This window comes from Aquarana catesbeiana, linkage group LG07, assembly GCF_042186555.1.
Source record: "Aquarana catesbeiana isolate 2022-GZ linkage group LG07, ASM4218655v1, whole genome shotgun sequence".
Lineage (NCBI taxonomy): Eukaryota > Metazoa > Chordata > Amphibia > Anura > Ranidae > Aquarana > Aquarana catesbeiana.
The window spans coordinates 187,907,634-187,921,650 of record NC_133330.1 but is presented as its reverse complement, the minus strand read 5'-3'; the positions used below and the strand labels follow the sequence as shown (position 1 = coordinate 187,921,650).

At 46.7% G+C, this 14,017-nt stretch overlaps 1 protein-coding gene across 4 annotated transcripts in view; it reads right to left on the bottom strand.

The window, feature by feature from the left end:
- The window catches only part of LOC141103381 (coagulation factor XIII B chain-like), a gene marked incomplete in the record, with an annotated part of 968,440 nt that overhangs the window by 15,671 nt on the left and 938,752 nt on the right, over positions 1-14,017 (bottom strand). For all 4 annotated transcript variants that reach the window (XM_073592895.1, XM_073592894.1, XM_073592896.1 and 1 more), the window contains 1 exon segment: positions 4,476-4,678. In XM_073592895.1, the coding sequence (XP_073448996.1) occupies positions 4,494-4,678 (185 nt within the window).

The following is a 14,017-nucleotide window of genomic DNA, read 5'->3' as shown; positions in this document are numbered from 1 at the left end:
GGGGGTCTGCACTAATGTAGGGGGTGGTTTGTCCTGGGGGGGTCTAAACTAATGTAGGGGGGTGATTTGTCCTGGGGGGTCTGTACTAATGTAGAGGAGGTGGTTTGTCCTGGAGGGGTCTATACTAATGTAGGAGGGGTTATTTGTCCTGGGGGGTCTGTACTAATGTAGGGGGGGTGGTTTGTCTGGGGGGGTCTGTACTAATGGAAGGGGGCAGGTGGTTTGTCGCGGGGTCTGTACTAATGGAGAGGGGTGGTTTGTCCTGGGGGTCTGTACTAATGGAGGGGGGTGGTTTGTCCTGGGGGGTCTGTACTAATGGAAGGGGGGTGGTTTGTTCTGGGGGGTCTGTACTAATGGAGGGGGTGGTTTGTCCTGAGGGGGGTCTGTACTAATGGAGGGGGGTGGTTTGTCCTGAGGGGGGTCTGTACTAATGGAGGGGGTGGTTTGTCCTGGGGGGTCTATACTAATGTGGGGGGGGTGATTCATCCGGGGGGGTCTGTACTAATGTAGAGGAGGTGGTTTGTCCTGGGGGGTCTATACTAATGATGGGGGAGTGATTTGTCCTGGGGGTCTGTACTAATGTGGGGGGGGGGTTTGTCCTGGGGTGTCTATACTAATGTAGGGGGGTGATTTGTCTGGGGGGGGGTCTGTACTAATGTAGGGGGGATGATTTGTCCTGGGGGGTCTGTACTAATGTAAGGGGGTGGTTTGTCCTGGGGGGGTTCTGTACTAATGTAGGGGGGGTGATTTGTCCTGGGGGGTCTGTACTAATGTAGAGGAGGTGATTTGTCCTGGGGGGTCTATACTAATGTAGGGGGGGTGATTTGTCTGGGGGGGGTCTAAACTAATGTAGGGGCGGGGGGTGATTTGCCCTGGGGGGTCTGTACTAATGTAGGGGGTGGTTTGTCCTGGGGGGGTCTAAACTAATGTAGGGGGGTGATTTGTCCTGGGGGGTCTGTACTAATGTAGAGGAGGTGGTTTGTCCTGGAGGGGTCTATACTAATGCAGGAGGGGGGTTATTTGTCCTGGGGGGTCTGTACTAATGTAGGGGGGTGGTTTGTCTGGGGGGGGTCTGTACTAATGGAAGGGGGCAGGTGGTTTGTCGCGGGGTCTGTACTAATGGAGAGGGGTGGTTTGTCCTGGGGGTCTGTGCTAATGGAGGGGGGTGGTTTGTCCTGGGGGGTCTGTACTAATGGAGGGGGGGTGGTTTGTTCTGGGGGGTCTGTACTAATGGAGGGGGTGGTTTGTCCTGAGGGGGGTCTGTACTAATGGAGGGGGGTGGTTTATCCTGAGGGGGGTCTGTACTAATGGAGGGGGTGGTTTGTCCTGAGGGGGGTCTGTACTAATGGAGGGGGTGGTTTGTTCTGGGGGGTTCTGTACTAATGGAGGGGGTGGCTTGTCCAGGGGGGGGTCTGTACTAATGGAGGGGGGTGGTTTGTCCTGAGGGGGGTCTATTCTGATAAAGGGGGGTGTTTTGTCCTGGGGGGGTCTATACTGAGGGAGGTGTTTATATTTAGTGGGGGGTCTGCACTGATGGAGGGGGGTCTATACTTAGTGGAGGGGGGTCTGTACTGAGGGGCGACTATAGTTGGTGGAGGGGGGGTGACACCATGTTTTACCGCACCGGGTGACACCAACCCTAGTGATGCCACTGCAGCCGCGGGCTCTTGTCTCCCCTCTCCCTCATGCGCGCTGCTGTACTAGTGAGTGGCGCACTAGGTTTCTTCCCCCGCCTTCATATCGGCCAGGGAAGAAAAAAAAAGGAGCAAAGAAGAGGATTATGGGACATGTAGCCCCAAGGACTGGCAGCCCCACTGTAGCACAGAAACTGCAGCCCACACAGCATGCTCAGCTGAATGGGAAAGAGAGAGCAAGGAGCCCGGGAAAGCTTTCAGTGAAGTGCACCCAGGACTCCAGAGGGAGAGGACAGTGCTGAGGGAACACCACCAGAGAGAGAACCCCGCTGACCTGCGCCACATGAGGGAAAGCCACACAGACTGGCGCCATCCCTGGTGGAGAAAGGAATGGAGTCATTGCCAGAATACAGATCTGGGCTCTACCCAGCGGAGTCACCACGGGCAATTCAGAGTGAGCAGACTCCTGATCAGAGGAACCGTTGTTGCTGTATCACTGGATCAGGTGAGAGGGCCGATTGGCCATTATTTACTAACGTCCATAGGAACTGCAGTCTCTGACCATCTCCTTTATTATGTCTGCAGTCTCTGATCATCTCTTGTAACATATCTGCAGTCTCTGACCATCTCTTGTATCATGTCTGAAGTCTCTGACCATCTCCTGTATTATGTCTGCAGTCTCTGACCATCTCCTGTAGTATGTCTGCAGTCTCTGACCATCTCTTGTAACATGTCTGCAGTCTCTGACCACCTCTTGTTTCATGTCTGTAGTCTCTGACCATCTCTTGTATCATATCTGCAGTCTCTGACTATCTCCTGTAGTATGTCAGCAGTCTCTGACCATCTTCTGTAGAATGTCTGCAGTCTCTGACCGTCTCCTGTAGTATGTCTGCAGTCTCTGACCGTCTCCTGTAGTATGTCTGCAGTCTCTGACCGTCTCCTATAGTATGTCTGCAGTCTCTGACCGTCTCCTGTAGTATGTCTGCAATCTCTGACAGTCTCCTGTAGTATGTCTGCAGTCTCTGACCGTCTCCTGTAATATGTCTGCAGTCTCTGACATCTCCTGTATTATATCTCCAGTCTCTGACCATCTCCTGTAATATGTCCGCATTCTCTGACCATCTCTTGTAACATGTCTGCAGTCTCTGACCATCTCCTGTAATATGACTGCAGTCTCTGACCATCTCTTGTAACATGTCTGCAGTCTCAGACCATCTCTTGTAACATGTCTGCAGTCTTGGACCATCTCTTGTAACATGTCTGCAGTCTCTGATCATCTCTTGTAACATATCTGCAGTCTCTGACCATCTCCTGTGTTATGTCTGCAGTCTCTGACCATCTCCTGTAGTATGTCTGCAGTCTCTGACTATCTCTTGTAACATGTCTGCAGTCTCTGATCATCTCTTGTAACATGTCTGCAATCTCTGATCATCTCTTGTAACATGTCTGCAGTCTCTGACCATCTCTTGTATAATGTTTTCAGTCTCTGGCCATCTCCTGTAGAATGTCTGCAGTCTCTGACCATCTCTTGTATCATGTCTGAAGTCTCTGACCATCTCCTGTATTATGTCTGCAGTCTCTGACCATCTCCTGTAGTATGTCTGCAGTCTCTGACCATCTCTTGTAACATGTCTGCAGTCTCTGACCATCTCTTGTAACATGTCTGCAGTCTCGGACCATCTCTTGTAACATGTCTGCAGTCTCGGACCATCTCTTGTAACATGTCTGCAGTCTATGATCATCTCTTGTATAATGTCTGCAGTCTCTGACCATCTCCTGTAGTATGTCTGCAGTCTCTGACCATCTCCTGTAGTATGTCTGCAGTCTCTGACCATCTCCTGTAGTATGTCTGCAGTCTCTGACCATCTCCTGTACTATGTCTCAGTCTCTGACCATCTCCTGTATTATATCTCCAGTCTCTGACCATCTTCTGTACTATGTCTGCCGTCTCTGACCATCTTCTGTACTATGTCTGCCGTCTCTGACCATCTCCTGTATTATATCTCCAGTCTCTGACCGTCTCCTGTAGTATGTCTGCAGTCTCTGACCATCTCCTGTACTATGTCTGCAGTCTCCGACCATCTCCTGTACCATGTCTGCAGTCTCTGACCATCCCCTGTACCATGTCTGCAGTCTCTGACCATCTCCTGTGCCATGTCTGCAGTCTCTGACTATCTCCTGTGCCATGTCTGCAGTCTCTGACTATCTCCTGTACCATGTCTGCAGTCTCTGACCATCTCCTGTATCATGTCTGCAGTCTCTGACCATCTCCTGTACCATGTCTGCAGTCTCTGACCATCTCCTGTACCATGTCTGCAGTCTCTGACCATCTCCTGTACTATGTCTGGGGGCTCTTTCAAACAGACTCTCTAACAGAAGCCCTCTCTGTGTGCATCAGAGAGACTCCCCTCCAGGTCTCATTAGTGTACACTCTTCCTGTATTTTCTTTATTGTTAAAAGATCATGGGAGGATCCTAGGGTAACGAAGAGTTCTTAGGGGAACATCTCTGTGTTTGAGTCGTTGCCATAGAAACATTTGTAAAGGGGAGGAGTCGGTAAGATGACCATGCCCACGTGGGGGCGCCAGAAATTTCTGCACCCATGCGTCTGTGACCCTAGGATTGGCCCTGTGTGTAACTGTTTTTTTCTTATTAGAAAAATACCCTTGATCATAAAAAGGATCTCGCTGGGTATAGCTTGATTTATTGCGCTTTTCTTATATATGGTAATTGGTTCTAAGAATGATTATAGCTATCATCATTTGAACACACACACACACTAAATACAACATATATTTTTGACAATTGCAAAAATGTTAACGTTTAATAAATTGCTACTCACTTTCACAAGTAGGATATTTCAGTTCATATTTAACTGGTTGTGTTTTTGATTTTGTACACCTGTCAGTCCATCCTTGTCTCTATATCCAGTTTTACATTTAAAGCTGACAGTTGCTCCTTCTTCATAAAATACCTCATTTTCATGCCTTTCATCCAGTTCTAAGAAGTTATCATCAAGATTCTGTTGGAGTATGCGACATGTTTCTAAATGAACAAATATGGTCAGAAAGTGTTAAACAAAACTAAATTCTTTATATTACAATATACAAGGAAAATGTATGCCATTTAAAATTTGACATAACATAACATTTTTATGTGGGGGTTGTGGCAAAATCCCTGGCCTCTGTCTTGCAAAGCTCTGATACACTATATCACCAAAAGTATTGAGTCGCCTGCCTTTACACGCACATGAACTTTAATGGCATCCCAGTCTTTGTCCATAGGGTTCAATAATGGGTTGGCCCAACCTTTGCAGCTATAACAGCTTCAACTCTTCTGAGAAGGCTATCCACAAGGTTTAGGAGTGTTTTTGGGAATGTTTGACCATTCTTCCAGAAGCGCATTTGTGAGGTCAAGCAATGATGTGGATGAGAAGGCCTGGCTCTCAGTCTGCACTCTAATTCATTCCAAAGGTGTTCTATCGGGTTGAAGTCAGGACTCTGTGCAGGCCAGTCAAGTTCCTCCACCCCAAACTCGCTCATCCATGTCTATCAACCTTGCTTTGTGCACTGGTCGAAATCATTTGGTGGAGGGGGGTAATATGGTGTGGGGTTGTTTTTCAAGGGTTGGGCTTGGCCCCCTTGTTCCAGTGAAGGGAACTCTTAAGGTGTCAGCATACCTACATAGTTACATAGTAGGTGAGGTGTTACATAGCATTTCATGCTCCCAACTTTGTGGGAACAGTTTGGGGATGGCTCCTTCCTGTTTCAATATGACTGCACACCAGTGCACAAAGCAAGGTCCATAAAGACATGGATGAGGGGTGGACAAACTTGACTGGCATCTTAAGCCGATAGAACACCTTTGGGATGAATTAAAGTGGAGACTGCGAGCCAGGCCTTCTCGTCCACATCAGTGCCTGACCTCACAAATGCGCTTCTGGAAGAATGGTCAAACATTCCAATAGACACACTCCTAAACCTTGTGGACAACCTTCCCAGAAGAGTTGAAGTGGTTATAGCTGCAAAAGATGGGTCAACTCAATATTGACTGGAATGCCATTAAAGTTCTTGTAATGTGTAAAGGCAGACATCCCAATACTTTTGGTAATATCGTGTATTTCTGGGTAGTGTTTTTATACAGTATGTGGTTCATTATAAAACTATTTTGTGCTCTTTAATACTGCAGTATAAAATATCATGAAAAATACGGTACACTATAACAAATGAATAGTACAGAAATCAATCAAAGCAAGAGAAAATAATGGAACTGTGATTTTAAAGGCAGTAACTGTTCTCAGACACAGCTAGAGCCGCCATCAGGGGGGACAGCTCATACACCTGTAGGAGGCCCAGGTGGGGCTCGCTACTCTGGGCACCCTCCCTGTATATCCTCTGAGGACCAGTGCCACAATGAACTGCTCTATTATTGTGACAGGTGCCAGCTGCTTATCACAACAGCACACCTAGCAGATGGAGCCCAGGCTCCCCCTCCACTCTGACCAGGGGCGGACTGACTATTTGGGCAGTTGGGTGCTGCCCGAAGGCCCGGGGTAAGTGTGTGTGTGTGTGTGTGTGTGGGGGGGGGGCTTAAGCATACTTGTCACTGTGGGGACAGCAGCAGTGCCATTGCTTCTAAATGCATACACTGCACCAGCAGTGTATGTACTTAGAATCTCCGAAGCTCCTCCCCCCCTCCAAAGTCTCCTGCACTGTCTGCGCAATCTCAGCCTCAAACCCCCCACCCCCTCCCATTCCTAGGTTGTTCTCTTTGAGTAGTACTTTTGTATTATGTATTATTGTAGATATTAGGAGATGAGCACAATCGTTTTTTTGTTTTTTTTTTTTAACTATAAACATGACAATCTGACCACATCTCAGCCCCCTACTCCCCCAGCTTGCATCACCTCCAGGTCACTTCATACATCCAGCTGACGGACATCACTCAGACCCTTATCTTTCCAACATCGCTCCCTGGTCACCCCTCAGACTGCCACTAAAAGAAATCCCTCCCCATTCTGCCACTGTCATACGCTCCACAATCCTCTCTTTTACATACTGGAGTGATTACACTGGTCTGTATCAAAGCTGTACTGAGGGAGCAGAAATCATAGAAGGACTACAGGGGGAGGACACTGCAAGTGAGGACTGACATAGAGGGGGTATGAGACTGGAGGAGGACATGTGATGGGGGAGATGAGACTGGAATAGGACATATGGGATGGGGGATGTCATGGCCAGGATACATAAAAAAATTTATACATTCATGAAACACTCAGCCAACAGAAAAGGTTGATTAAATTATCCTCTCCAGTGGAGAGTTGAGGTCAATATACAAACATTATGTTGAAGCAGAGTAACCTGACTTGAACAATGGTGCCACTTAACACAAAACCGAGTGACAATGGTCAAACTAGTGTTTTGAGATCCAGATAGCAGAACCTTTGATTAAAGGAAAGCCAGGGCAAATAACCCCATTGTTTCAAAGGGTGAGATTGCTTCCTTAGAAAGAACCCAGTGTTGACTCAGCTTTTCCCCAGACAGTGCAGAAGACGCCCAGCTAATTATACACCAGAAGGACACCAGTCACAAGTTGAAACAGAACTAAGAGGATATATATATATATATCTAGATATATATATATCTATATATATATATATATATCTATATATATATATATAGATAGATATATCTAGATATATCTATCTATATATATATATATATATATATATATATATATCTATATATATATATATATATATATATATATATATATGTGTATCTATATAGATATATGATATGTTAAATTACAAAGTTGCAACGCATTTTGTAAAAATCAGTGTGCACTGTAGTCATCCAAGTATTTGACAAGGCTTTGGTTATTGTTAAAAGGTGATGTTTGATTCCATAAATCTCGGTCAATCTCAATATATTTGGTTAGGTAGAGATTTCTTATTGCCAGAAGGTACACGAGATGGGGACAGCAAATGACGGAGCAAAAGGCCAGCAATCACCATATTATATTAACATGTTAAAACACATTTCATAATAGCACTAGACATTATATTCTGATTACACCTTGACATGGGATGGAGGAGATGGGACTGGAGGAGGACATGGGACGGAGGAGGTGGGACTGGAGGAGGACATGGGATGGAGGAGATGGGACTGGAGGAGGAGGAGGATATGGGATGGAGAAGATGGGACTGGAGGAGGATGACATGGGATGGAGGAGATGGGACTGGACAAAGAAGACAAGGGATGGAGAAGATGGGACTGCAGAAGGAGGAGGATGTGAAATGGAGGAGATGGGACTGGAGGAGCAGGAGGACTTGGGGTGGAAGAGATGGGACTGGAGAAAGAAGAGGACATGGGATGGGATAGATGAGACTGGAAGAGGGGCACATGGGATGGAGAAGATGGGACTGGAAAGAAAGACTACATGGGATAGAGAAGGAGGAGGACATGGGATGGGGGTGAAGGAGGACATGGAGAAGGAAGAGGACATGGGATGGAGATATATTACGTTGTAAGAGTATTAAAACGAAAGTGGGTGCACTGAAGCACTTGGTGGGATAGTCAGTGGGTGGATTCGGTGGGACATCTAGTGGGCTGGCCTTGAGCAATGTTTGTGGTCAGGCCCAGAGTGGGGGGGTATGAGGGGGCAGGCCACAGCACCAAAAAATGATATTTGCTGTTGATCCTGGCATGGTGTAAGAACTGTGGTCTTTTCAGTGACAGCTGGGGATCAGTGCTAAGGCCAAGAGACAAATCCGCTTTGCTCCTGGGCACCTGATCCTACTGCAAAGTGCTTTGAAATGTAATGTATTCACAATGTTTCTACATTGTGACATGCTGATGTCATCTCTGGCATCACTGAGATTTCATGTGAGCTCAAGTGGGCCATCTTGTCTCTTGCCACTCTTATTTATCATTGTAATAGTGGTCTACTACTTGCCATCAACATTGACCAATAGGTTACTATTATTAGTAATCCTGCAGAGGTGTATTGGTAAAATAAATTAAAATACATTTTGTAAAACTAGCACTGGGAATCAATACTGGAAAATATTTAAATTTTTCCATTTTGATTCTAATTAAAACCATTAAAGAGGGCACAATTTAACATTAGGCACACACCTGTAAGTGACAAAGGCAAAGAGGTGGCTTTTTCCTATAAAATGATTGGCCACATTGTTCACACCATCAGTAAGATAGCCATCTTTTAATGTAGTGTTTAGCTATTTATCTATTATCGCAATATTACAGGTTAGGACCTGGAAAACCAAGAAATGTCCAGTGTGACAGAAGCGATACTAGCAGAGGAATGTTATGTTTGACATCACAGAGATAGAAATAAAGTCCATAAAATTAAAATATATGTAGCCAAAGCTGCTATCAAATTACATTTAACCGTATCTATACTGCACACAAAAATGCATAAAATGAAAACTACAAATATTTTAAAAATTAGTTATGCCATTGCTAAACTGAAACATCTTTAAAATAATAATGAAAAAAAAGTCTGATCTAATAAAGGTTGAAAGACTGTGGTTCTTACTAGGTTAAAATAAACCTGTGTGTTTACAAAAAATAAAAGTCAAGGTAACTGCACTAGGAGAGGGTGTCAGTGCTGAAATTGTTTCATCTAAGGGAGCTTTGCTTACTGACTTTTGAAAACAGTATGAAAATAACAGCGTTGCGCTTTTTTCAAAGTTTCCAGAGATGATGTAGCTTATTGGTCACATTCCTAACAAGTTCCTGAAAAGCACCACCCTCTTCTGACATCACGAACCAGAGCATCCACCCCCTACCGATATAAGAAACGTCAAGCTACTTAGCCTGTAGTATGCAGCCAGCCTTCATGTCGGCCATTTTTTTTTTTTCAGGTGCGGCGGGCAGCGTGATTGATAATGGATTTACATCAGGGGACATTAATTTTTAATAAAGGAATTGTCAAAGGAATTGCCAAAAACTGTTTGTGTTTTATTAACTTTTTGACACTTTTTTTGGTGAATGGGTAGGGGTACTATCCCATACTCATTCACATGGGGGGGATCTGGGGGCCCCCTTGTTAAAAGGAACTCCCAGATTCTGATAAGCCCCCGGCCTGTAGACGCCCACAACCACTGGCCACGGTTTTGGGGAAAAGGCTCCTGTCCCCATCAATATCGGGACAAGGTGCTTTGGGGTGGGAGGGCAGTGGCCTTTTATGATTATTTGTGGACTGATTCACAAGTTTTTTTTGTAATGTAAAAAACCCTTGTATTAGGAATGGTGTGTGATCGGTTCTCTTTCTGCGATTCTTATAGACCCCACATCTCTCCTCCAGGATAAAAGCATCAAATTAAAAAAAATAAAAAATAACGATCTGATGCTTTCCTGTCCCCGGCATGGTTTACTTATGCCGGCCAGGACGTGACGACATAACGTCGCACCCAGGCTTCAGAGAGTCAGAGATTGCCGGGGACCATCTGTCCCTCGGAAATCTCTATTAGCTAACTTCCTCCGGCGGCAGATTCTTTCTCCGGGTCACCAATCGTATGGGCGATCTGAGAGAAGCATCGGAGGGCATCCACTCCCGCCACCTGTAAGAACAAGCAAGCGCCTGAACAGCAGCTATGATTGTTTTTACGGTGAAGGGAATCGCTGGTGAAAAAAAAAAAACGATATCTGAATGATGCTTGCAGCTGCAGGCATCATTCAGATATCACCACTGAAAGACCAGGACCGCATAGGAAGGCCAGCCGTCGGCAAGTGGTTAAATACCCAGGGTCAGCCCAGCTGGGGAGAAGTTGTCAGGTGGAAGTGCTGGAGTGAGACAGTGCGGGGCTGTCAGGGCCTTAAGGGAGCTCCCCAGTCTGGGGGGTTAACCTTGGGCCTGGGCTTGGGTGCAGTGGGGACCACTTTCAGGAACACATGAAGAGGTCCTGGACTGGAGGCACAAGAGAGAGCAAGGAGAGGACAGTGGGAGAGAGCACTGCTAAGAGACTCCAGGGAGGACAACTGGTCGCAGACAGGAGGGCTGGTCAGTGAGGCACAGTCGGGAGGACTGGGGAGGCACGTCAGAGGACTGGGAGCTTGCAGTCTGAGATAGGTGCAGAACCAGAAAAGTGGACTGTGGTGGAAGGAGCAGTGGAAAGAGGTAGCTGCAGCCAGGAAGGCTGGCAGGTCCTGAAGAGTGCTAACTGGGACCAGTAGCCATAGTTAAGGCAGCTAGCACAAGGACTTTTCTGCTACACCATTGGGGCCCACGTTCCCAGCTTGCAAAGGGCATTTGTTCAGGCCTGGCTGAGTCAGTGTCAGGCCTAACCAACAAATAGTGCTAGCTGTTCCTGGGGAACCAGGTGATGTGCTGGAGATGACTAGGGGTAATAGTCTGCAGCAAGTGATGTGCTATTGGCTTGAGGAGTGATGAGCTTCAAGCAAGTTTGTGCAGGAGGAAACTGAAGTAGTATGTACAGGGAGTGAACATAGTTTTCCCAAAACCAATTGCTGTTTCTATTTATTCACGCTGGGCATCCCATATCTTCCATCCCCATCCAAGTTATACCCCACAATAAAACAAAAAAAACAAAGTTCAATGACTGGTTTATGTCTCGGAGTGCCTGAGAGTGAATGCAGTGCTGGGCTGGGGGATAGACAAACCACAATTCTTAGCAGCCCCTACGGGGGTACCGCTACATTTGGGGGCATCATCCGGGATGTCTGTTCACAGCTAACCTGCGAGTCATTACCCCTAGCAACAGAAGTTGACCGAGCTGGGGGAACTGCACTTTGTTCCACTAATTGAGGAATTGAACTTGGGGAAGGAATAATATGCTCTGCCTGCATTCAGTACTAAAGTATCAAGTGCCGTTGCCCATAGCAACCAACAGGAGCCAATTGTTAATTATTGCTGCCTACTCACCCAGTCGCCTCAACCGTGCAACACAGGAACTGTTCTATTATGTGCTATTACCCATGGCAACCACGGCAGACGATCGCGCATATGGATTACAAATATGTCCACGTTCTGCTAATGCTAGACATTCTGAACTTGTGCTTCAAACTCCTGCTTGTTACAGTAAAGTGTGCCTGGGATGGTTCCCAGGGTGATCGGAATAAGCCTGCGGGTGCCTGTGGGTAGGACTGTTCTAAGATTGTTCATTTTAGGGAGACATGGGCTACTAACTTCATTGTTGTTACCGGCAACCACCGGAAAATTCAGCAGCCACCTGCTTTTAGTTGTTTGGGCACAGTCGGTGCTGAGCAACATGCCTGGACAAGTCCTGCTAGTCGCAGCATGCCTGCAAACTTCAGTTCATCCAACAAGTGGTTACAGCAGTGTGTTCAGGGAGGGGCCTGCCTATCAGTTTTACAGACGCAAGCTTGTCTGTAAGCAAGGGGGTGGTGCCACACCCTAGAGGAGACCCAGCGTTCCCTGCTAGCAGCAGACACCACGAGGCAGAGGAGCAAGATGATTTTAATCGTTTTGTAATAAATTAACTTACTTATACGGTACTGCACTATGGGAGTCAATTTTTTTCTCCCTCGAGGGGTTTAACAAGGATTACTCCTGTTCTACCTGGGGATAGAGGAACATTTTGGAAACATTACAGCAGACATCGTGGTCAACTGATCGCACTGTCTATATCTGCATGTGTGTTGCCCCTGCTGGGGTGAGTGGATTCGGTGAGTGGGGATCCTTGATGGGGAGCACAAAAGTCACCTAGGGACACTGTGAACACTCAAGTCACCCCTAAGTTTTTCTGCCTCACAACAGAGCACTACCAGATCTAGACTTTATACAAACTGTTCCTTACTAACCTAATTGAAGATTGTTTCTATACCATGCATACAGGCGTTATTTGCCTCTACAGTGTGGATTAACCCTTTTGGACTGTATTACATGAGTATAATAGGGTTAACATACCTGTGAGCACCTGACACAAACAATTTCTTTCCTTTGGATGTGTTTTCACCTATTTGGATTAATATCACTTAGAATCAACATTTACTGTACTATATGTATCACTTGGTATGCACTTGTGGTATGTAATTGTTGGGATGTACATAGTACTTTTTTAGTTTTTAGGCCTGCACATACACAGGTACTAGGTAATTTTGGATCGTGGTTTTTACCTTCCACATTAGGGGTGCATAAACAGGCAGTAGGTAATTTTGGTTCGTGTTTTGACTTTCCACATTAGGGGTGCACTTGCACTGCAGTTTACGTACACGCCTGATAGTACGTACGTTTGTCACTATTATACACGTATATTTCACACAGGGATACCTATATATGAGGTATTGAGTTTTTATTATTTTTTTGGGGGTTCAGGAGAAGCACGTCGGTGAGGCTTATACATTTATGCTGTAGTCCTCTCACCCACCCCATATAAAAAACCTGTGTGCTCTTGGCTATTAGGTAGCGTCTTATGGGAAGACTAGTTTGTCGTGGCCTGCAGCCTGGTCGGGACCTGGTAAGTGAGTACTGCCCTGCAGGAACCAGAAACTGTCCCTAAAATGCCGGCTGCTTCATATCCCCTGCTATCCCAGTCCAGAAGGAGCCAGTGCTAGAGCAGGGTGTGCCCTCAGGTGAGCTGGATGGGGAATGCTGGGGCAGGGCCATAGATTGTGGTTCTCCCAGACTGATAGCTGAGTTTGGGTCCCCGGAGAAGTTAGAGTGGTTTTCTCCAAGCAGCAGCTGGGAAGAGGAATGGGCGACAGGAGGTTCTCAGGTCCTGGAGGTCCAGTCCAAAGGAGAAGAGCCAGACTCTGCTAGGAGACCTGAAGATGCTGCAAGGACTCTCATCAGTTACAGACAAATCTTTGTGAACAGACCATCCACCACCCAGATCAGAGCAGCTGAATACCGACAGTGGGCGCAGAGGTTCCCTGATGCCTGTGTCCTGCCCGGGAAAGGAAAACCAGGTAGAGTTGCTCTGGAATGGTGTCTGCACTATTCTTATGTCCCTCCCGCAACCATAGACATCATCGAGAACTTACAGGGAGAGTGGGAGGATGACCTGGTCTGGGAGTATCTACACATCCCCAAGCCATTGGTGCCAGAATGTGAGGAGACCTGGGCCCGCTTTGAGGACATTCGTAAGAAAAGGTGGCTGGGGAGGTTGCAGAGTGATGGTTGCCAAGGTGCGACGGCCTACAAAGAGTCACTCTGTCTCCATCAGGGTGGAAGGGGGCGGCAGGAAGAGATTGCCCGACCCGTACTTTTATGCTTGAGAGGATTGTTTGAGGTACAGCCATCATAGAAGTGGTCACATGGACTGCTAGAGAGTTGCAGTGTGAATGTGTTGTTCTTCCCTGACTTTGCAGGATCAGACCGGCCTGCCACCCTGTTGTGCCCAATGGATTGACCATTTTCCTGTTGCAAGGATACTTA